This window comes from Eschrichtius robustus, chromosome 14 (assembly GCF_028021215.1).
Source record: "Eschrichtius robustus isolate mEscRob2 chromosome 14, mEscRob2.pri, whole genome shotgun sequence".
Classification (NCBI taxonomy): Eukaryota; Metazoa; Chordata; class Mammalia; order Artiodactyla; family Eschrichtiidae; genus Eschrichtius; species Eschrichtius robustus.
Genome location: NC_090837.1, coordinates 40,421,311 through 40,444,398, shown reverse-complemented (window position 1 = coordinate 40,444,398; position 23,088 = coordinate 40,421,311). Strand labels below are relative to the sequence as shown.

Here is a 23,088-nt window from a genome sequence, read left to right as displayed (position 1 = left end):
CAGAAGTGTTGTCTTTTGAGCATCTTTACACAGTTTTTAGCTCCTGGGTCTAGTTCTCATGTGGTTGGGGCCAGCTAGCCACGTACTGCAACATTTTCGGGACTATTTTTGTAGCACAATCATTAACCTTTGCTGTTTAGAGGTTGGTGTGCACCCTCTCTGTTGAAGTAAAAGATGAGGCCGGCTGAAGGCATCAGGGGGGAAGCACCGGGGGCCAATTTGAGATTGAGGACCAGCAGAGCCAAGTGGAAAGTGTTTGGAACATTCTCTCCAGGGAAAGCAAGAGGGGTTGAAGTCTTCCAGATACTCTTGGCTCAGGAGTGCTTGTTATTTGTCAGAGATGGTCCTAACACAGTGGATACAAGGGCTGAGTATAATAGAATTCTTGCTCGCAAGGACTCAATGGCTCTAGAAGGAGAGACAGTCATGGAGTCAACTACATGAGAAATGTGTGGAGGTTTCAGAAATGGCTCAAAGAGAAGAGCGAGCTATTCTCTCTCTTGCTCTCAATGATTTACAGGATCAATTTTTAGGATTTGAGTGAGGGTTATTATGTAACTGGTCAATTCCCTATGATGGTGATTTTTTTCTTTATCTTCCTTCCTCCCAGTCTACCTCTGCCCACTGCACTGCCCTTCAGACCCCTCCGTAGCCTGGGCCGCACTGGGAGTCCCGTTCACCTCCCCTGAATCTTGAGGTCCTGCGTTTAATTTATTCTTCTCTGCCCAGCCCTCCTGGTCACACTGACTGCGCTGCAGTTTCTCTCACGCTGAGAGGGCGGTTGGGAAAGAGCCAAGAACCAACAGCTGCCAAAGAGACAGAGCAAATCCTCCACGAACGTGCCTTCACCCACCTTACAGGGGGCTGGGGCCACCTGCTAGGACCTGGGTGCTCAGGGTGTCCTCAGCTGTCACTTCTGTGGGAAAAGGGGCTACAGGAGCAGTGGAGCTCCTCATGCACTGGATGTCTGGGCCTGATGTCAGTTACAAAGTCCCTCCACCGGTATAGGTCCCTAGGAAATGACAGAGGTGTTCAGTGGAGCCGTAGCAGAAAGAGAACAAAAACTCTTAGCCTTTTGTTGGGCTGCACGAAAACCAGATCCTAGGCGACCTCTCCTTTTAGTTAAATACACATACATATGTACAAACCAAATCAAACAAAATAACAATAGTTATGGTAGAAAAAAGCAGCCGTCCAGAGAAGTGGAATTCAGACCTTTCCTTCCCAGTCGATGGTTGAATCATTTGAGATCATTTAGGTACGAGGAAGTGTAGCGATGCGTTGTGTCTTTTGTTCTGAAACTCTTGATTAATAAGTGTAGTGATGAAGGATGTTCCACTGCCCCTGACGTGCTGTGAGTACTCAGGAAAATCAACCTTTCTTGCTCCAGCCCATCCAGAACTGAGAGACAGACCGAGGCCCAGGGGTCTGGAAGGTCTGGCGCCTCCAGAATCTCAGAAATTCCAGATTTGGAAGGATTAGGCTATCTGCTGTGGAAATGCTTAATTCCTTTTCTCTGGACATTTTTGGAAGGCTTTCTGCTTTTTTAATCTCCTGACTTCTTGTTTGTGACCAAGTTCAAATTCCAGAGAGGGAAGCAGCCAATATGTGTGATTATTTCCTCTTGCACCAAGTGGAACTAAAAGAATGAACTTACTTCACTAGAAATAAATGTACCCTTTGGACCTTAAACTAAAATGAGTATGCACGGGCGGTTGGCCCCTTCTCTGTTTGCGCGGTAATTAAACACAAAGATGAGAAAAGATGTCAGAGGCATGCATTCACGATCCTTTTTTAGATATAAGGCAGAAAAGAATAGAAGAATCTTAAAAAAAGATTCTTTTTGTCCTACGCTCTGGGCCCGGGATGGCTGTCCGGTGAAGAGGAGAGATCTTAGGACTTGAAGTCACCGGGGTCCACACTCTGGCTCAACAGTTAGAGAGCTGTGCAAACGTGAACAAATCACTTCTCTGAGCTGCAGTTTAAATGGGGATAACAAAGCTTCACAGAGTTGTTACAAGGATTGAAAGAGACAACGTTCGGGAAGCTTTTCACACAGGGCCTTGCACAGGGCAGGCTTTCACTAAATGGGTGTTATTATCATCACACTATTGTTGTAAGAAGACAATGCCAATGACACAGAAACCCTCGAATGCCGGAGTGAATTCACTGCTGGGCAGCTCAACGCTCAGAGGGCTGATGTAATTAAGATCCTTGCCTTGTGTTTCCGGGCAGCCGGGGGCAGGGGGCTTTCGGGCTGTGTGTCTCACCCTTGCTGTTTCCCTCAGGTGATCTCCTCAGCGTCCTGGACTTTCCGTTCCTGTATTTCTACAGATTCCATGGCAGCTGCTGTGCCAGGTAATCTTAACTCGGAAAACCCCTCGCACTGTGGATTTGTATGTTTCTGTACTAGCAGCTGTGTCTTCGTGAAGCCCAGGGTCACTGTCTGTTATCTGAATGAGCGTAGAAGAAAGTGGTGTCTGGTGCAGGTGAGGAAGTTGATCCATCGGCCATCAGAGGGTTATTACGAACATTCTCAGGTGCTCAGGGCTGGCCTGGGACCTGCGAGGACCACTGTCCTGAAGAATTTTCTCGGCCAGGGCAGTGGTTTTCAGACTTGCAGAAGAGAGAGAATTCTCCCACTTCTTTTTTTTCCCCACAAGCAATTCTTAAACAGAAGTTCAGTATATAAAAATGATGACACTGGCTCAGTTCAAGGGAAGATTTGGGTACAGAATCACACCCTGTCAGCATCTACCTTGATTTCTCTCTTGTTCCTAAAGGGCAGCCTCCAAAAACTTTTGACTGAACCCTAAGACTCTGAGAGACAGATTTTGAAACCAATGACTAGGAATTGTCTAGACCACAAGGTGATCGTTAATATTTGGCCTTGGGAAGTATCAGAGATGTGGACCAATTAGATGGATACATTTAGATACACAGAGGTTCATCCCCATCCTACCCCCACCCCTTTCCTGCCATGACCCCCACTTCGCTTGACTGTATTGTGCTGAGGAATGGAAAGGCTGCTGTGGACAGTCTCAAAGCATGGATTCTGATATGGTCGAAAGACCACACTTGGGTTGAATTTCAGCCTTGCTGTTTGCTAATTTGTGTCTTTGGGCAAGTTATCCTTGTTCTCCCAAACCTTAGTTTAGTTTTCTCATCTGTAAAATGGAAAGACAATACCAATACAGGGTGATTGTATGTATTAAATAAGGTACATAAAGCTCGAAGCATCTTGCCCGGCTCAGCAAATGATGGGCATTATTATTATCTGTAGATAAAATGTCAACAGACCAGAAGCAACTGCTACATAAAAGCCAGACCACCTACTTCCACCCAAAAGAGAGTGTACCTTGTGAAGCAGTGATTCTTCACAGAGAGTTAAAGAGCTGATATGCAGCTAGGTGCTGTTTCTGATGGGGGTGTGTTAGGACAGAAAAAATCAGTATTATAGAGTTTGCATCTGCATTTGAGCCTCAGAGTGATTTTTTTTTTTTTTTTTTATCATTCTCAGAAAAGTTTCAGGAAAACACTGACAGAATTTGTCTTCTCAGTTCCTATCCATTTGGTCAGGCCTTGTCACTTGCCCATTAGCTAGGACTGTGTGGCAGGAGTGTCAGTGCCACGCTGGTGCCTGCCGACTTGCTTCCCTTTGGGCCTGCTTCTTTGGCCGCATGGGTGGCCAGGGTGCCAAGGGGGCCACCAGGTTTGGTTATTTGGAGCAGAACATCACAGTTCATAGCCCGTTGGCGATGGCTTTGTGGGGTGACCTGTTTTTTTTTTTTTCTTGGCCGCGCTGCGCGGCATGCAGGATCTTAGTTCCCTGACCAGGGATCGAGCTCATGCCTCCTGCAGTGGAGGTGCAGAGTCTTAACCACTGGACCGGCAGGGAAGTCCCTGTAGGGTGACCTTCTGCCTCCATTTCTGCCCCTTTTAATCTGCAAGTTTTTCTAATTCAACATGAAAACTCAGGTGTTTTGTTTTTTTTTTAATTTGAAAGATTTGGAAATCTTTATCTGAATTGGTTTAACTCTCTATTACATTCTACCTCTGGCTTACCCTCTTTTAAGAACGTGGCGCTTTTCCCCACATCATCTCATGACTCCCCCATAACCGTATCTCAGACTAAGAGCTGTCGCCTTCAGAGGTCCTGGGGGAGCTCAGGAGGGGTCGTGGAAGCCTGAGGGGTCAGTGGTAGCCGTGGCCTGGAGACCCCATGAATAGGGCGCCCCAGGCTCCTTCACTCCTGGGGTCTGCCCAGTGCTCTTAAGACCTGCCTCCACAGCAAGGGGTAGACAAGCTGGAAGCGGAAGACACAGATGAGGGAGATGAGGGAGGGACCCATGAGTCATTTAGAAATGATTCACCGACATGCAAGTCAGGTGATGGGAAAGAGTCATGGACGCTTTCAGGAGCGTGTTGGTCACAAGCCAGGGGTCGCTCAGTCCTAGCAGAGTCTGTGCTGAGGGCAAGGGTCAACGTGGAACTGTGCCCTCCTCTGGCCGGGGATGGAGAGGACAGGAGAAGCCCAAAGGGGACCGAGGTATGGGGGATGGGACAGGCACCTGTTGGGGATGCAGGGGGTGGACACCACCAAGAGGAGCCCTGGAGGGCCGGCTGCCTCACTGTCCTCTACCAGCCTCGCGACCTTGGGCACCCGGGGCATCTCACTCCGTCTCTCTGGCCGAGAGCACGTTTCCACGTTGAGGTCTGCAGGGCCGTGGAGAGCTTCGGAAGAGCCAGGAAACCTGGACTCGAATTACGCCTGTGACCCAGTTTGCTTGTTAATAAAGTGAGACTTGGGGCTGGGGAACCTTTCTGTTCTGAAAATCTCTGATTTCCATAAGATAGGATGAAGAACACTATGCTTATTCCTGCTTTAAGGCCACAGAACCGAGCCTGGGCCAAGAGAAAAAGGGAAAAAAATGGGGATTTGGTCAAGGTTACGAGGGTCGGTGAGCACAGCCAGGAATAGAATCCAGGATCACTTGATTTCCCGCTTCCTGCTTCCCCACAGGGGCTCCTTGTGAGAGTGACTCAACGCCTTAATCAGCGCGGCCCAGGCTCCCATGACCGCAAGTGCAGACCTCTGCAAACTTTATGGGTAGTTAGGCCAAACAGGCTGAAATATATAGAGAGGAAACCTAATCCCTGTCCCTGGTCCTGCCCCAAGAATGTGGCTGTGACCTAATCGAGTCTAATGAAATGAAGGCGCACATTTCTGTGAAATTTGGCCTTAGGTGCGTTTAGTCAATTCAACCTGCTTCCAAGTACACCTGCCAAACATTTATGTAATACCTGCTATGATCAGGGCACCTTGTTTGGCTCTGTCGGGGAAATATGGAGAAGCCCAACAGTGGACCCCTCCCTCTCAGGGCTCATGATCTGGGTGGGAGCCATACCCCAGCACCTATAATAGAGGTCAGATGGCAGTGTGGTATCCGACACCCTGGAGCTACAAAGGAGGAGGTATGTAGAGCTCCAAACCTCCGGATAGCCCCCAAGATGCTGTCCAGCCTCAGGCTCCCTTGGGAGGTGAGGGCTTTTTCAGACATTATTCCCAAAGTATAGCGTCTGTGTAGGTCACCCTGCTTTGGGGGACTTCTATTATGCAGCCCTCCCCTTTAGGTTCTTACCTTGAACCAAGGGGCCAGTCCAGACCCTCTGACTTCATACGGTGAGTGTTTCTTTGGAAGTCTTTTCCTAACAGTTTGTTCTGCTTGAAAAAAAAGTTGAAGCTCTACCTTGGCAAGCACCAAGCTCCAGAAGTAATACAGGAAGGAGCAGGAGATACTGTCCTCCAGATTTTTTTTTTTTTCTTTCATGATTTAGCCAGAGATCTCCCAAATTTCTATACCCACTCCCCGCCTCCAGGGAAATGATCTCTTCATAGCTCCTTAGCATAGTAGAGCTTAATGGGTTTTTTAATTTGGGGTGTTTTTATCCAGAGATCACTAGAAAACAAAGATGAGATAGGGGTGGTGTAATAACTAAAAATCGACTAATTTTTGTAAAGGTAAATACAAAATGTAACAGGAAACAGCTACTGGCTATAGGAAGACAAGTCTCACTAACAAAAGTATATTTTCTCCTTCCAGTGGATTTTTGGGATTCTTTCTCATGGTCAGCACAGTGAAGCTAAAAAGCCTTATGACCCCAGGGCAGTGTGCAGCCTGGATTTTCTTTGCTAAGGTAAGAGAGAGGGGAGGGGTGGGAAGAATCCATCTCAGGAGCCCTTGTGTCCAGTGTTCTCAGAGTCAGGTTGGTCTTCACGGAGTCATCTCTAGCCCCTGGCCCTGAGCCTGATGCTTCACTTGTTCAGGTAACAATTTCTGAGGGTTTCTGCCTATTTTATCAGCATGACATACTGATCTCTATCACATTCCTGGAAGGTGACCTGAGTATGCCCCTTAATTTCCCAGAGCCTTAATTTTCCCATCTGAAAATGAGAGATTTTGCCAAAACAAAGCAAAGCACCTCTAAGCCTTCTCTTGCTCAAAGAGACTGGACCCCTGGATGCATGGGGCAGTTCTTATCTTCCTTCCTGGGGGCTGTGAGGGTGTCCAGAGCTCCAGTGACTTGCCCAGAAGGTCTCAGCCTGTCAGAGGCAATTGAGAAAGGAAAACAGATGGCCTGATTGGGGGACTCTGATGGACCATTCTAAAAAGGGACTAATAAAAATGCCCAGCACGTATTGACCATGGTTGAAGCATAAGATAGAGAGATGGGAAAATAAGAAGGAGCAGAAAAATCAGCTGTGGGATGCAGGATCTTAATGCTTTGGGGCTAGCTCTTTCTATTGGAGCATTTCATTTCCCTAAAGTCTGTGAAGGATTCAAGTTACAGTGCCCTAGGTACTGCTTCCACGGAATGAGATTTCTTAATTAATTTAATCTAATACAGTAATCATTTAAACTTGTGCCTTTAGCCATCTTTATGTTTGTTGGCTGATTTTTTTCCCCCAGAAAGCAAAAACAAACGTTTTTATTTGAAAGTAAGATTTCACAGCGATGTTTCCACCTGCATTGTCTACTTTCTAATAGCATTAATAATTCACATTCCAGCAGAATGTAAAGATTGGCTGTGATACTGACTTAGAGCATGACAGAATGAGGAGGTTGATAAATCCTCTCCCCCAGAAGCAACTAGAAAGCTGGAAAAAGACTGTCAAAGATATCCATTTCAGCTCTCTAAAAATTGACCAAAAGCGCACAACAAACTGAGAGGCATTTGTTCATGAAAACTCCTAAACTTCGGGTAGGAACGGCATGAGTTAGTGGTGTTCTTGCTTTAGGTTGCTCTCATTCCCTTCTCCCCATCTCTGTAAGTATTCTATTTCAACCAGAGCAGGGCAGGCTGTGAAAACCAACAAGCTTGCTGCTGCTTCCAGAAGATGCTCACTGTCTTTGGAGTATTGTCAGGTAAAGGGGCCATCTAGGTGGTAAATGAACAGGAAGCTCCACTAGCTTGAGCTTACCTCTTTGGGGCAAGCAATGGACCAGTGGTCTAGCTGGGGACTTACCAGGTAGTTCTGGGAGGTGAGACAGCCATCAGGGTCTTGCTAGCTCTCCATAAATGCCAGATTTGCCTTAGTCTGTGTGCATGAGCAGCAGAGATGGAGCATGCCCAAGACACCTACACGTCCCTGGTCAACAGAGCCTGTGTGCACACACACAGGAGACGTGAGAGACCAGCAGAAAGAAAAGCCGGGGCTGACATGAAAACAGCCTAAAGTTTGAGTGTGCTCCCCAGCCCACATACAGAGTCAGAAGCAGAGAGAAAGCTTTCTGGCTTAAGGTGTTTGAGCAAAACCTCTTGACTAGTCTTTGCCAGAACGCTAAGCTATGCAGACATGGGGATGATCCCTAGGAAGGCAGGCTTAAAAATAAAAGCAAGAAAAAAAGTTGAGTGAAGACCGCAGCAATGGTACCTTATATGGGAGACAGGTTTCACAGACTTAGTCCAGGCAAATTACTAGACAAGCAAAACAACAATGCCAACGAAAATGCTCTGGGAAAAAGTCAGAATCCAGAGTTGCTATACTATCTAAAATGCCCAGTACTCAGTGAAAATTAGGGCATTCAGAGAAACAAGAAAGCATAATCCATGCACAGGAAAAAAGCAGTCAATAGGAATTGTGCCTGAATGTCTATCCTCAGAGGTAGGACTTAGCAGAAAAAGACTGCAAAGCAGCTATTTAAATATGTTCAGACAGCTAAAGGAAACCATGTTTAAAGAATTAAAGGAAAGACTCAATGAATACAGAGTCTCAAAGAGGTAGAAATGATTTTTTTAAAAAGAACCAAATGGAAATTCTGGAGTTGAAAAGTACAGTAACTGAAATGAAATGAAAAATTCTCTAGAGGTACCCAGCAACATATTTGAGGTGGCAGAAGAAAGAATAAGTGTACTGGAAGGTGGAACAAAAGAAATTATTCAATCTAAAGAACAAAGACTTTTTAAAAATTGAAGAAAGATGAACAGAGGCTCAGAGACCTGTGGGACGACATCAAGAATATCAACAAATGTATAATAAGAATTCCAGAAGAAGAAGAAAGAAGGTTAGAAGAAAAAAAAAAATGACAATCGGCAGATGACTTCTCATCAAATACAACAGAGGCCAGAAGGCAGTAGAAAAGAAAAAAGGTCTCAAATCAATAACCTAAGCTTGCACCTTAAGAAACAAAAATAGGAACAAAATAAACCCAAAATGAGCAGCAGGAAGGATATGATAAAGTTCAAGGTGGAAAGTAATGAAATAGAAAACAGAAAAGCAATAGAGAAAATCAATGTTTGTTCTTTGAAAAATCAACAAAATTGACAAACCTCTAGCTAGACTGATGAAGAAAATAAGAAGATACAAATAATCAAAATTAGAAATGAAAGAAGGGACATCACCACTTATCCTATAGAAACTAAAAGTATTGTATAGTTTTATGCCAGCAAATAGATGATTTAGATGAAATGGACAAATTCCCCAGAGGCACAAAATAGGAAAATTGACTCAAGAATAAATGGAAAATCTGAATACGCTCATAACAAGTAAATAAATGTAAGTAGTAATTTAAAAATCTTTCTACAAAGAAAAGCCCAGGCCCAGTTGGCATTACTGATGAGTTCTATCAGATATTTAGAGAAGAAATATTTTTTCTTTACAAATTATTTTAGAAAATAGAGGAAGAGGGAATAACTCCCAATTTATTCTGTAAGGTGAATTACCCTGATACTAAAGCCAGACAAAAAATTGTAAGAAAACTACAGGCCACTATCCCTCATGAACATAGATCTTAAACAAAACATTAGCAAACCAAATTTGGCAACCTACAGGAAGGATTATACACAATGATCAAATGAGATTTATCACAGGAATGCAAAGTTGGTTTAACATGTGAAAATTAATATGTTATATTAATAAAATAAAGAACAGGGGCTTCCCTGGTGGCGCAGTGGTTGAGAATCTGCCTGCTAATGCAGGGGACACGGGTTCGAGCCCTGGTTTGGGAAGATCCCACATGCCACGGAGCAATAGGCCCGTGAACCACAACTACTGAGCCTGCGCGTCTGGAGCCTGTGCTCGGCAACAAGAGAGGCCACGATAGTGAGAGGCCCACGCACCGCGATGAAGAGTGGCCCCCGCTTGCCGCAACTAGAGAAAGCCCTCGCACAGAAACGAAGACTCAACATAGCAATCAATCAATCAATCAATCAATCTTTAAAAAAATAAATAAATAAAATAAAATAAAGAACAGAAATACATGATCACGTCAATAGGTACAGAAAAATCATTTGACAAAATCCAACATCCATCCATGATAAAAACTCTCAACAAACTAGTGACAGAAGAGAACCTCCTCAGTTTAGTAAAAGGCATCTATGAAAAACCTATAGCTAACATTATACTTAATGGTGAAACTGAATACTTTCCCCCTAAGATTGTGAGCAACACAACAATTGCACTCTCACCACTTCTATTCAGCATTATCCTGGAGGTTTCGGGCAGTGCAATAAAGAAAAAAAAATTGTCTGTACTCACAGATGACATTATCCTATACATAGAAAATCCTAAGGAATCTATAAAAACCCTAATTGAACTAATAAACGATTTCTCAAGGTCTCAGGGTGCAAGATCAATCGTAGTTTTATGTATTAATAATGAACAGTCATGTTCAAAAAAATGAAATTAAGGAAACAATTCCATTCACAATAGCATCAAAAAGAAAAAAATACTTAGGAATTTAACAAAGAGGTGTAAGATTTATACACTGAAAACTATGAAACCTTTCTGAGAGAAATTAAAGAAGATCTCAATAAATGGAGAGACTCAATATTGTTAAGATGGAAATTCTTCCTAAATTGTACAAATTCACAAACTGATCCTAAAATTTATTTGGAAATGCAATAACCAAAACAAAAGAAAAAGTAAAACAAAGTTGGAGGACTTGAGCTACATAATTTGGAACTCACTATAAAGCTAGAATAATCAAGACATTTTGGTATTGGCATAAGGGTAGACATTAAGGTCTACTGATTTTCTTTTCTTTTTTTTTTTTAAAGGGTGTCAATGTATTTTTTTTTGAAGATTTTATTTTATTTTATTTTATTTTATTTATTTATTTGGTTGCACTGGGTCTTAGTTGCGGCTCACTGGCTCCTTAGTTGTGGCATGCAAACTCTTAGTTGCGGCATGCATGTGGGATCTAGTTCCCTGACCAGCGACCAAACCCGGGCCCCTGCATTGGGAGCGCGGAGCCTTAACCACTGCGCCACCAAGGAAGTCCCAAGGTCTATTGATTTTCGATAAAGGTGCCTAGGCAGTTCAATGGAGAAGGGGTTTTCTCTTCAGCAAATGAGGCTGTAACAGTCCGTATGCTGGGGAAAAAAGTACTTAGACCCTTGCAAGGCTTGCATTGTTAATTCAAAATGGATCATAAACCTAAATGTTAGAGCTAAAAGTAGAATACTCTTAGAAGAAAACACAGGAGAAAAATCTTAATGACCTTGGTTTAAGCAAAGAGTTCTTAGATATGACACCAAAAGCATGAGCCATAAAATAATTGATAAATTAGACTGCATTTAAGTTAAAATATTTTGTAATTCAAAAGACACCATTAAGAAAATGAAAAGATAAGCCACAGTCTAGGAGAAAATATTTGCAAATCATAATGGACCACTTATACATCAAAATGTGCTGACATTTGGAATACAACATAATTGTACTTTGCAATACAGCCTTTCCCCCATGTCATTGCGACTCTACTGGGTGCCAGTATATTCAGAAAGTGACTCAAAAAGATGTTCCATTGGCCCAGAGGAGAATTTGGATTCTGTGAAAAACTCACAGGCAGAGAGGTTAAGCAGAAGGATGTGCAGGTGGGGAACCAGGAGGAAATACATTTAGCTAGAGGAGGAGGAGAATGTAGAGGGGTAGGGAAAAACGGGGCATAGAAGAGTCAGATTATAGGTATCCCTAAAAGCCATGCCACAGAGACCATTGTGAACCTCTGAGTGAGACTGACCAAGGGTAATGTTTTAAGCAGGTTAATATGGCGGCAGTGCTTAAGACAGATTGGAAATGACTTCCAGCCATTCAGAAGGGAGGTGAATCAAGGTAGTGATGGCAAGAAGAAAGGTGAAAGGTCAAACTTGACTTACAATTAGAAGGAAAATAAATTTTAAGTACACAACTTACCATATAATTGCTCTGTGATGTGATAAAAGAATTAGATAACAAAGACAAATCATTTTAGAACAGATGGGGGGATAGTTTGGACATAGGAATGATGGGTATGGAAGGTCACAAATGGCTTCCAGGTTTGTAGCTAGAGACATGGGAAATGCATGGCATTACAGATAGAAATGGGGGTGATTGTGAAAGAACATCTTTGGGGAGGAAAGCTAGTGATATACATTTTAGACAAATGTGTATGGTGATAAAACATCTACACGGAGCTCTTTTTTGTTGGAAACATGGGGTCAAATGTAGGCAAGGGCTCAGAGCTCTGCATCTCCACTTGGGCTTCACCTGTAGAAAGATGGAGTTGAAATCAAGAAAATGTATAAATTGATGAGCTCACTGAGAGAGTGAAAGAATTTGGGGAGAACAGAGAAGAGGCTTACAACTTAGCTTGGGTGATACTTAGATGCCAGGGACCGATAATGAGCAGGAGAGAGAAGTAATAGGCGGAAGGTAGAAGAGGGATCAGGAGAGTTCAGAGCGGGGAAGTGTAAGGGAGAATTTTAAGGAGTAAAGCAAAATGCCACCAAGAGGTCAAAGAGATCCGACTGAGAAAAGACTAGAGCAAGGACTTTGCTGACCTTTGAGGAAACAGTTTTAGGCGAAGGGCAGGGGTCGGAGTGGGGCAAAAGCTGGATCACAAATACTCAAGAATACAAAAAAAGAATACATAAAAAGTAGAAGATTGTGATTGGTGGTGGGTAGGTCTAAAGAAGACAACTTCTGTTCTAGGAAAAGAAGGACTTGGGCGTGCTTGAAACTGGAAGACACCTGTATACAGAGATTTCACGATGCTAGAGAATGAGGGGAAATTGGGAGAATACGTTTCAAAGAGAAATGGAAGGAGTGGGGGGGTGGTTAACTTTAGAGAAAATGAAAAGCCTTTATCCTGAGCCTTGGCAGAAGGACGAAGATAGGAGGGAGGCTGTTCCTTGAGTCACGTGGCAGGGGAACTGGGGTTTCAGGGGTTTCAGGGAAGGAAAGACTCTCTGGCTTTGATCACTACGTACGGAACTCCTCTAGTCCTCAGCTTTTTCATCCATAAAGCAAGGGGTCTGGACTAGAAGATGTAAAGATCAAAAACGTGATTCGACTGAGCTCTCACAGTGCTGACTGTATCTGATACTTGGGACTGAATGCTGGTGGCATTTACATTCAATTGTAGGATTATATATAATGTTGATCTGCTGGGAACCATATCATTAACTGTCAGTGCCTACTTAATGAAACATGTGCCAGATTTAAAAAGTCTTTGATAGAACCGATCAGAGTAAAGTAGGAAACCACTCAGCAATATGACCTTCTTCCATCTCTATTACCAAATCCCTTCTGTCATGGAAGATTATGTATAAATGCCATATGTGGTTAATTGGAATGTTTGTCCCTGTTCTTATTTAGAGTTTGGACAGTCACAGTTCATGCTTAGGGAATGGGGTTTCCCTTCCCATTGCTGCTTGGGCTAGAGTGCCGCTCATGCAGTCCAGGTGGAAGATGGGGCAGCCTTCTTTTTTTTTTTGGTTGTATTTGAGAAATCTTTGCCAAATCTAAGGTCAGTAAGATTTTCCTTTATGATTTATTCTATATGTTTTATAGGCTTAGCTCTTTTTTTAATTAATTAATTAATTTCTTTATTTTTGGCTGCGTGGGGTCTTCGTTGCTACGCACGGGCTTTTCTCTAGTTGCGGTGAGCGGGGGCTACTCTTCATTGTGGTGTGTGGGCTTCTCATTGCAGTGGACTCTCTTGTTGCGGAGCACAGGCTCTAGGTGCGTGGGCTTCAGTAGTTGTGGCGTGTGGGCTTCAGTAGTTGTGGCTCGCGGGCTCTAGAGCGCAGGCTCAGTAGTTGTGGCGCACGGGCTTAGTTGCTCCGCGGCACGTGGGATCTTCCCGGACCAGGGCTCGAACCCATGTCCCCTGCATTGGCAGGCGGGTTCTTAACCACTGCGCCACCAGGGAAGCCCGGTGCAGCCTTCTGACATGGGGTCCCACATGAGTCTTTGAACTTGGAGCGTGTGGTGGGTGCAGAAGTGGAGCAAGGAGGCAAGGAACGAGGGGTGAAATATTGCAAAATGAGAAAATTCGAGAACCTGTCTCCTCAACGTTTCAAGAAAAAGGCAGAATGTATAAGAAGATAGACCACAAAGTGCTATGCAAACACAGAGCATTATGTAAAGTTACTTAAATCCCGACCAAGACTTAATTTTGACCTAGCTCTGAGTGCCAACTCGGCCACACTTTCTAGGTGTGTGCTTCATTTTCTCATCTGTAAACACGTATAATAATAATGTCTACCTTGCTAGAGGGTTGAATAATATTTAGACAGACCTGGAATAGTGAGTGCCAGCGGCTGACACGCCCTCCTTGGCTCTGTCGACCACTAGTTTAATTCTTCCTCCAGATTAACCAGTGATTCCTGAGTCTGGATTTTCCATTTGTATTCGCTAGTTCTAGGTTATGAATTGAGTTGGGAACTGCCTACTCTAGCCACTGCTCAGAATTCAGGGTGCAGGAGAACCAGCTCTCTCACAGCGTTTTTAATCAGGCATTGCCTAACAAAGGAAGCAATTTTGTACCATTCACAATGTTTTTAAACCTATATAAAGAGTCATTGATTCAGAACAGTTGCTGTGCCTGTGGAAGTGTGTGTTTGTTGGTCTCCATGGAGACCACCCCTGGCTGTTCTGTGATCACTGGCCTTAATTATACACCAGGGTTGCCAGGGAGCCTGCAAAGCTGTCCCCATAGCAACACATCCTTGTGTAGTAAAAGGACCGAAGTCCTGAACTGTGTTTCCTGTTTAGGAGTTTCTCTTAAAAGAGTTGAGAAGACTGTACTGGTAAGTTTTAGCCTCCGTTTGATTTATCCTTATGAAGAACTCTTGAGTGGGTAGGAATTCCTCTTGAGTTTCGACCACCTCTGTCTCAGGCTGTTTGCCCAGGTCTTGGGAGCATGGCCTGACATCTTTCTTTTTCCAGTGACATGTTGACATTTCTCTTGACCTATTGCCAAGATATTGAACTAAGAAGGAGGCTTGGCTATGTGAATTTACTAGATAAAATTCAACCTGTTTTAAATGTAGGATGAACTTGTAAAAGTGTCCTCAACAGATGCTGTCAGGGTTTGATGTTTGGAATTTTCAAATGTCTCCCAAGACCATTGGTGAAATGCTTGCTGTTTCTGGTGGAACTTAAAAAAAAGAAAGAAAAGAAGCTCAGTGTCTTTTATATTGGAATCACACAGATTTTATGACTTCTAAATAACATAATTTTTTTCTCCACTGAATTTTTTTTAGATATATGTAGGGAAGTTCCAGAGCTTAACGTGAAATCACACCTTGAATTTCTGAGGAGGTGACAAGTAAACACATCTTCCAGGTTCCGGAATCTGACTTAGATTCAATTTCTGGTGCATGCAAACACGCGTGTGCGTGCGTACACACACACACACACACACACAGACACTCAAGAACAGACTACAGACAAGTCCTGGAAGTATAGCTACGATCCCCATCATGTTTCGCTTTCACTAGGTCTAGTCTATGCTGAACAGTGTTAGTTCTCCTCCGCCTTCTACTTCCTGCTCCGTTACTACTCTTCTCCCTTTCTTTAAAAAAATAGTTTTATAGAAATTTAATTGCCATATAACACTGTGTTAGTTTAAGGTACACAACATAATGATTTGATATTTGTATATATTACAAAATGATCACCACAATATATTTAGTTAACATCTCTCAGCTCCCATAGTTAGAAAAAAATATGGAATGCATCACGAATTTGCACGTCATCCTTCTCTGTATCATTCTGGTTTTAGTATATGTGCTGCTGAAACGAGCACAGGTACTTCTTTTTCTTTATCATCATCACCTTCATCATCTACATCACCATCTGCTGGGTGTGCAGAGCCTGTTGCTGTCTTTCCTCCCTTCCTGGATGGTAAAAGGCAATCACAAGAGAGAAGGCCACTCCTCTCAGTTCGCTATTTGCATTTCTTCCCATTTTCTCAGCTTCTTAAGACTCCACACTCCTTTCTGGGGAGCAGCTTTCCTTTCTGGGGAGCAGCTTTCCTTTCTGGGGAGCAGCTTTCCTTTCTGGGGAGCAGCTTCGTATTTTTTTAATTTACTTCCTCGAGCTGTTATTCAGCACCTTGATGTTTTCTAGAATGGTCCGATGAAAATAAATGATCAAACCCAATGAAGCTGTGCTGTCATGTAATTTTTATGTTGAAAGAATGCGCTTACAAAATTGAGTTATGACTGTTTTCCTAATTAAATCATTTTTCTGTTTCACAGTCTAAGCGGCTAGGGCAATGAAAATAATTTTCATTGGAAAATGAGAACCTAGATGCAGCAGCATACTTTCCTTTACGGTCTCTAGCTGGGCAACAATAACATGTCTATGTCTTTCCATGACATCACCACTGAAGCGACAGGAACGTGAAATAGCAAGTTCAGGAGCTTCTCTGTGTTTGTTGAGCTGTATGGAAACAGTCAGCAAGAAGCTGGTTATCTGGGAATGATTCGTTTGTAAGCAAGGTTTTCCCAGAGGACACATGGGAGGGGAAATACAGTTTTGGATTAAAGGGAAAACAAATTAAATTCCATTTCCTATTGTCAAAATAATTCCTAAGGAAGTGAGTGATGTTAATGGACATTTTGCTATTTTGGATAAGGTTGTTGTTTTTCTTGTTTCCGATTATGAACTCCTAATTTTTTCTGGGCTATTTTTAGTGCCATTGATCATCACAATGTTCTGTACTGCAAAAATATGATAACGATTCTGGATTTCTCAACTTTTGACCTGAATGAATTCACTTTAAAGGAAATGCCCGGAATTTCTGTAAATGTTCTGACTGCAAGGTTTATAGGAGTGCTGTCAGTATCCAAGACAATTTATAACACCTAAATTAAAGTGATTTTTTGCAACACAAAGGCCAGTTAATTGGGAAAGTTTACAAAGCCTCCGTTGGGGGGATGAATCAATGTGTCCTTGGTTCACTGTAGGATAGCATCGAATAAATGAGTGCCAAGTGAATGCTTAAACACACTGATCTTATTTTACACATCTTGGCAGGTTTGTGCACTCATGTCAGAAACAAAGATGCAATCCCACATGTATCTCTTGAAGTACCTTCCACTGCCCCCAGTGATGCTCTTGGAATGTATGTATTCCTTTCCTTAATTGCACCATTAATCCAGTTTGAGTTCACCTTTCCTTATGAAGATCTTCTATCCCAATCACTAGAACTAAGTCCCCCAAGGTATGGCCGGCCATGGGGTAATTAGCAAGGAGCATTTCATGGCCTGTATGTGCCCAAACCAGAGGGCAAGCTTCAGGCAGCACCAACTACCCGTGTCATTAGAGAATGAGCAGGCGTAATCAGAGCTAATAAAATGAAGCAGTTTTTGGGAAATCTGAAGAAGCAGAGTTTCCTTATGGGACAGCTAAGTTTTGATACATAATAGAAAGGAATGACATGTGGATTTGAAAGACTTAGTAGATATTTACTTGGTACCATTTTGTGAAAATAGCTCTTCTCTCCCGCTGTGCCTTAGCGACATCTTGGTGGCCTGGCCCCCAGGGGCCCCCAAGTACCTCACCGGATCCCGCCCCACACTTGTTCTCCTGTTTTATCCCCCAAAGTGGAATTTGCTTATAGATAGTCATTTGCTCATATTTTCCTGTTTAAAATGTCCTCCCTTACAAAAAGTAGTCCAAACTTGCTTTTCCCCTCCTGACTCTACATCGTCACTTTGAACTGACCCAGTGGTTCTTTAGGTTAAGATTTCTGATGTTGTTTTTGTTTTTCTATAAGTAGACTGTGTCTAACTGTAAGGCCAGGCAGTTAAGTACAAGCAGATGTGCTTGTTTATGTGACTCCAAAATAGTCAGTCTGTTAGTCAAATATGTGGCAGGAAAGGTTTTTTTCAGTCAATAATGAATTGCCTGATACCATGTAAACTAGCGTTAGATTGTGTTTGTAATTTTATTTGATTGTTTCTGTGCATATCTGGGTGGTTTTGGGGGGTAGATTATGAGGGGAACAGGCTCTCTCTGTCTACATTTCCACATGTGTCTTCTTGTCATGTGACATCTGGGGGTGCCCTGGGGGATACAAAGAGACACCCCTCCTTCACTTATTTGGAATGAACTCCTTTTCTAATTTCTCGAATGTTCTAGCTATCTGCGAAGGACGAAACATATAAAGTGTACTCCAGCAAAAGGGGAAATTGAGTAATTGCCAAAACCTTCTCTCCCAAAGTGTTGAGCTCCCAAATCCTAACTTTTAAAATTAATTAGTTAATTAATTTTTTTGGCTGTGTTGGGCTTTGTTGCTGCGCCTGGGCTTTCTCTAGTTGCAGCAAGCGGGGGCTACTCTTCGTTGCGGTGCGTGGGCTGCTCATTGCGTTGGCTTCTCTTGCTGCGGAGCACGGGCTCTAGGCGCGCGGGCTTCCGTAGTTGTGGCATTCGGGCTCAGCAGTTGTGGCGTGCGGGCTCTAGAGCGCAGGCTGAGTAGTTGTGGCGCATGGGCTTAGTTGCTCTGCAGCATGTGGGATCTTCCCGGACCAGAGATCGAACCGGTGCCCTCTGCAGGCAGATTCCTAACCACTGCGCCACCAGGGAAGTCCCCCAGATCCTAACGTTTTACGGGTGCACAGAGAGAAGTAAAAAGCTCTGAATGGTGTGGCCAAACGGCAGCAAACACTTGGCAATTTGGAATAGCAGTGCTGACACTGCTTATGGTAGGATTTCTAAGGTGGGAATGCAAGGCCTGAGGTTGTGAGGACATCTCTTACTCTCACTTGAAGGGAAAAACCAGCCCAGTTCTGAGCCCAGTGAACTGGTGCTTTTTCCACTGAAATATCCCTGCTCTGACATCTAGGTTGAGCTACGCTGTGTGAACCACTTGGATCCAATCAAGTCCTGCCGTTATCTTTTGTGAAGCCTGTCAGAGTTACTCTTATTTTCAAGTTATCCTTGGGTGGTGGACTGTTCACTCTAAGAATTACACAATGCATGACTCCGTTTCAGTACTCATGCTTCTTATGAGGGTTTTCTTTTCCCTGAAAAAAATTTTTTCAAGTTGCTTTATGAGAAAATGTATATTCAGCAGGTTTATTCAGCAGAGATTTATAGAGTGACCTGTCATATTCCAGGCTAAGAAGCTGAGACAACAGAGAGTAGTGACGAATAGCCCCGCATTTTGGAGACAGAGAGAGCTGGATAAGAATCCCACTCTCCAGCAGTGTAACTTTAAAAAGATTCCTTCGCCTCTGTATGTATCCGTTTTATCATATGTAAAATGGGAGTAACTGTATAACTTCACAGAAATATTGCAGGGATTCTATGAAATAATGTATGTGGAGCACTTAATGTTTGTTCATGTTAATTGAAAAGAATGAGCTTTTCCCTCTCAGATGGAGAAACGTTTGAAGTGCTCTTTGTATTTTGGATTTGGCTACAATTTGAGAACTGCTGACCTGTAGTTAGAGAACCTTTGCTTCTGCTTTGCTCCATTTCGTCATTCTAGTGTCAAGAGGAATTTAAAATTACCGGATTCAAGTGGCACCATGGGTTTTAAAGTTCGTTTTTCAATTTTTCAAGTAACTCGGGGAACCTAATTTATCATTTGATGGAATATTTTGGAAGTCACAGGTGTTTATTTAAAAAAAGAAAGAAAAAGGAAGAGAAGAAGCTTCAATCCTAAAGATTGTTGGATGAGTCTTCAGTAGGGGAATGCAGCTTACAGTCTCTGCCAGGTTGGTTGTAAGAGAATGGGGATTTGAGACAGAAGTGGTTTTAAATCTGATGTGGAACCACACACACACCACCCGCCCCAACCCAGGCCGGCTAAAATTAAAGAGGCTGACAATACCAAGTGTGGGTGAGGATGTGGCATAACATTTCTGGTTTAGAAAACACCAAAGCTAAATAAGGTTTGTTATGACTGAGCAACCCCACTCCTGGTGTACACTCAATTGAAAAATGAAGACATATGCCCACAAGACACGTTCAGTGGTATGGAATTAGAGGCAATGGTTTCATGACTGTGAATGTACTAAAAAAGCTATTGAATTGTACACTTTAACAGGGTGAATTTTATAGTATGTGCACTCTATTTCAGTAAGACTGTTATTTTTTTAAAATCCATAATACTAATATCTACAGTAGCTTTACTCATAACAGCCCCAAACTGAGGAAATAGACCATACATCAATCAAGGAGAAATAAAGTTTGATCTCTCCATACAATAGAATAGTAGACTGCAGTAAAAAAAAGAGCCTACAGCCACATAGGTGATTCAGATTTATTGATTGGGAAGGAACCTAAGTTCCTTCTCTGTCTGGTGGTGGTTACATGGGTGTTTAAAGGTGTAAACATTCAACAACCCCTACACTTAAAATTCAAGCTCGTCGTGCATTTTACTGTATTTATGTTATAATTCAGTTTTTAAAGATCCGATGTGGCTGCTGCAGTGGTGCCCTCCTCTGAAAGCACAGCTGAGCCTCGTCTCCTGCTGGTCCCTGGGCAGCCCAGGTGTTGGGTCCAGCAGACCCTCCCACCTCTGGCTTTGACCCTGTCTTTGCACTGCAGATGGTCTGGGGTTTCACTTACTGGGGAAAGAGAAGAACCCCCAGAGTGGTGCCTCACTCTTCTGGGCACTGGCCACCAGTTCTCTTGAATGTCATGGTTGGAGAGGGTTTCTAATCAATATTCAGCTCAGTGCCAAGGTCAAGAAAGTGAGCTCAGGCTTCCTGGTAGCATTGCAGAAGTCTTTATTGGTCTGTTTCTGCCCCACAGGCTTTACCGTTTCTTCAGAGAAAAGCAGCCTCTGCTGACCGCTGTCTCCCTGATGGAGGCGGGCGGGGCTCCTGGCTGCACCACCAGCTCCCTGCACTCAGATGTTCTGCTTCCTGTAGTGGAACCCAGGCGAGGACCGTGGTGCAGATTTCTCTATTCTCAGCTTCCTAAATTGTACACGGGGTGTACCTTGTAAATGGCATGGGAGCAAGACAAGACATTTTCTTCCCTCTGGGTCACTACACTGGGCCTCACTGTGGCAGGTTTCCTAAATTAACTGCTCTCTGCTTTTTTGAAACATATATTTGAATGTCTGTAACTATGTTTTCAGTTTAAACTTCGGAGACAGACTGACATTAAATGGCTTCTCCCAAGCAATCCGTTTGCCTGCATCTCAGGGACACCCCTTGTGTGACTGACCATGGACCTTCACGGCTGTGGCTACAGCCAAACTCCTGAGCTGCTTGCTCCCCTGCTACGTGTAGTCTCCTCCCCACTGCGTCAGTAGACATCTCTGGCGTGGACTTGGGGTCATAGCCTCATCTCTGCCTCCCTGTCTTTGTTCTCCCCCAATCTTCATCTCTCTTATCTACTTCCTACAGATGTTTTAAGTCTGTAAAGACTGTCTTTTTAAGCTTCTTGAAAATTCTCACTGGAACAAGTCAAGGAATGAATAAAATTCCCCCATCCCTTTCAAAAAAAAGTTGTAAGTGAGAGAATAAAATTCAGTCCCTGAGAAATGACTTTATAGATGATTCCTTTGTCTTAGGGAGGGGGAAACGAAATCTAGAGAGGGGAATGGCCAGATGAGGCTAGTCAGTGAGTTTGGGACACAGCAAGGGGACACCAGGGCCTCTCAGAGTGCTGGCCCGCTGCTCTCCCACGGACACGGCACAAGAACAGATTGGGATGAGCTCTTTTGAAGTCCAAGTCCAGACATGCTACACGCCCAGTCGTCCTGGACCCAGCTGCCCATGGTCTTTAAGGGAATAGGATTCCCATGGGATTTTTTTCAATACCTTGCTAGGAAAAAGCAGTTTCCAGCTACTGGTTTTTTCTTTCTCTTCAGCTTTAATGGTGGCCTCCACCCAACTCACACTTTGCATTTTCTGTTAATACCCAGTGGCTTAGCGTCTGTGAGTTTGTTCGTGCTGTTCCTTCTACGTAGAAAGCCCTTTTCACCCTTCCTCACCTGGTCATTCTTATCTGTCCTTCAAGATTAGCTCAGGCATCATCTCGATGGGGGCTTGTTCCTGCAACATTGAGTATACCCATGTCTTAGCACTTATCATATGGTACTGAAATTATTTGCTTAGTAACCTCTGGAAGTAGCTAACCTAGAATGGGGTGCTGGGGGCAGGTTCTTGCCTTTCATTTTTGCCTCTCTAGTTCCTAGCGAGGGGCTCAGTGAAGGGAATTTAGTGTCCTTCCAGCAATAACTCAAAGCCCTTTTCCTTTTTCACTTCTAATTCAGTGAAAGCTTCTTCCTAAACAGTTTGTTGTTTTTTTAGCTTTCCTTTTGTAAACTCTCCAAAAGAGCAAGGAATTATGTCTTAGCTCGGGCTGCCATAACAAAATGTCATAGATTGGGTGGCTTAAACAACAGACGTTTATTTCTCACAGTTCTGGAGGCTGGGAAGTCCAAGATCAAGGTGCCAGCAGGGTTGGTGTCTGGAGGGAGCTCTCTTCTTGGGTAGCAGGTGGTTGTCTTCAGCTGTGTCTTTGTATGGCAGAGAGAGGGCACAAGCTCTCTGTCCTCTTCTTATAAGGTCACTAATCCCATCATGAGGACCCGACCCTTATGACCTCATCTAACCCTAATTACCTTCCAAAGGCCCCATCTCCAAATACCATAATATTGGAGGTTAGGGCTTCAACATATGGATTTAGGGTGGAGGAGGGGCATACAATTCAGTCCATAGCAAAAGAGTGCACAGGTGACCCATTGACGTTTTTCAGTGAGTGCCAAGAGTTGTGTAACAAGAGCTAGAAAGTCTTCATGGTTTGTGTAAATCCCTCAAGTGGAACTGAGCTGGTAGAGTGAGTCTTGTGCAAGCTTTGTACATTTCTAAGGAGTTCTCACTCTCTGGTCATGTAAAACTGGGTATGACTAGACCTGGAGCCCTCGACATCATAGGCTCACTTCTCCCAACTGATATTTCATCAGGAATTGTTGGGATTAAGGAAGAAGGCAGGTTAAAAGTAGCAAAAAGGTTTTTACCAAATGAGCACCACATTTCCTATCTTTAAGCAGGTCTTGTTGTATATCTTTTGGCAAATCTATTCCTTCACCTCCATTATTACTAAGTATAACAATAACGTGAATTGAAGTTGTTGTTAAATGGAGATTAAAAAATCCTCATGACCTTGGAGTAAGTATAATTATGGTGCTTTTATTTAAAGCTCCTTTGAGCTTAAATTCATTTCATTTCTAAAAATAGACTGCAGAGATTAGATCTATTCTTTGAGAGGATCAAAATAACTTAGAATATAAAAACACCTTAGCTGCATGCTCCTTTCCAGAAGCACAGAGTACTGCTTAGCTGGGA

The 23,088-nt window shown here is 43.3% G+C and overlaps 1 protein-coding gene across 2 annotated transcripts in view; it reads left to right on the top strand.

Moving 5' to 3' along the window:
* Positions 1–23,088, top strand: part of TMEM241 (transmembrane protein 241) — a 105,288-nt gene that overhangs the window by 57,246 nt on the left and 24,954 nt on the right. For both annotated transcript variants that reach the window (XM_068562249.1, XM_068562250.1), the window contains 2 exons: positions 2,289–2,358; positions 6,105–6,198. In XM_068562249.1, coding sequence (XP_068418350.1) covers positions 2,289–2,358; positions 6,105–6,198 — 164 coding nt within the window. The remainder of the gene's footprint in view (positions 1–2,288; positions 2,359–6,104; positions 6,199–23,088) is intronic.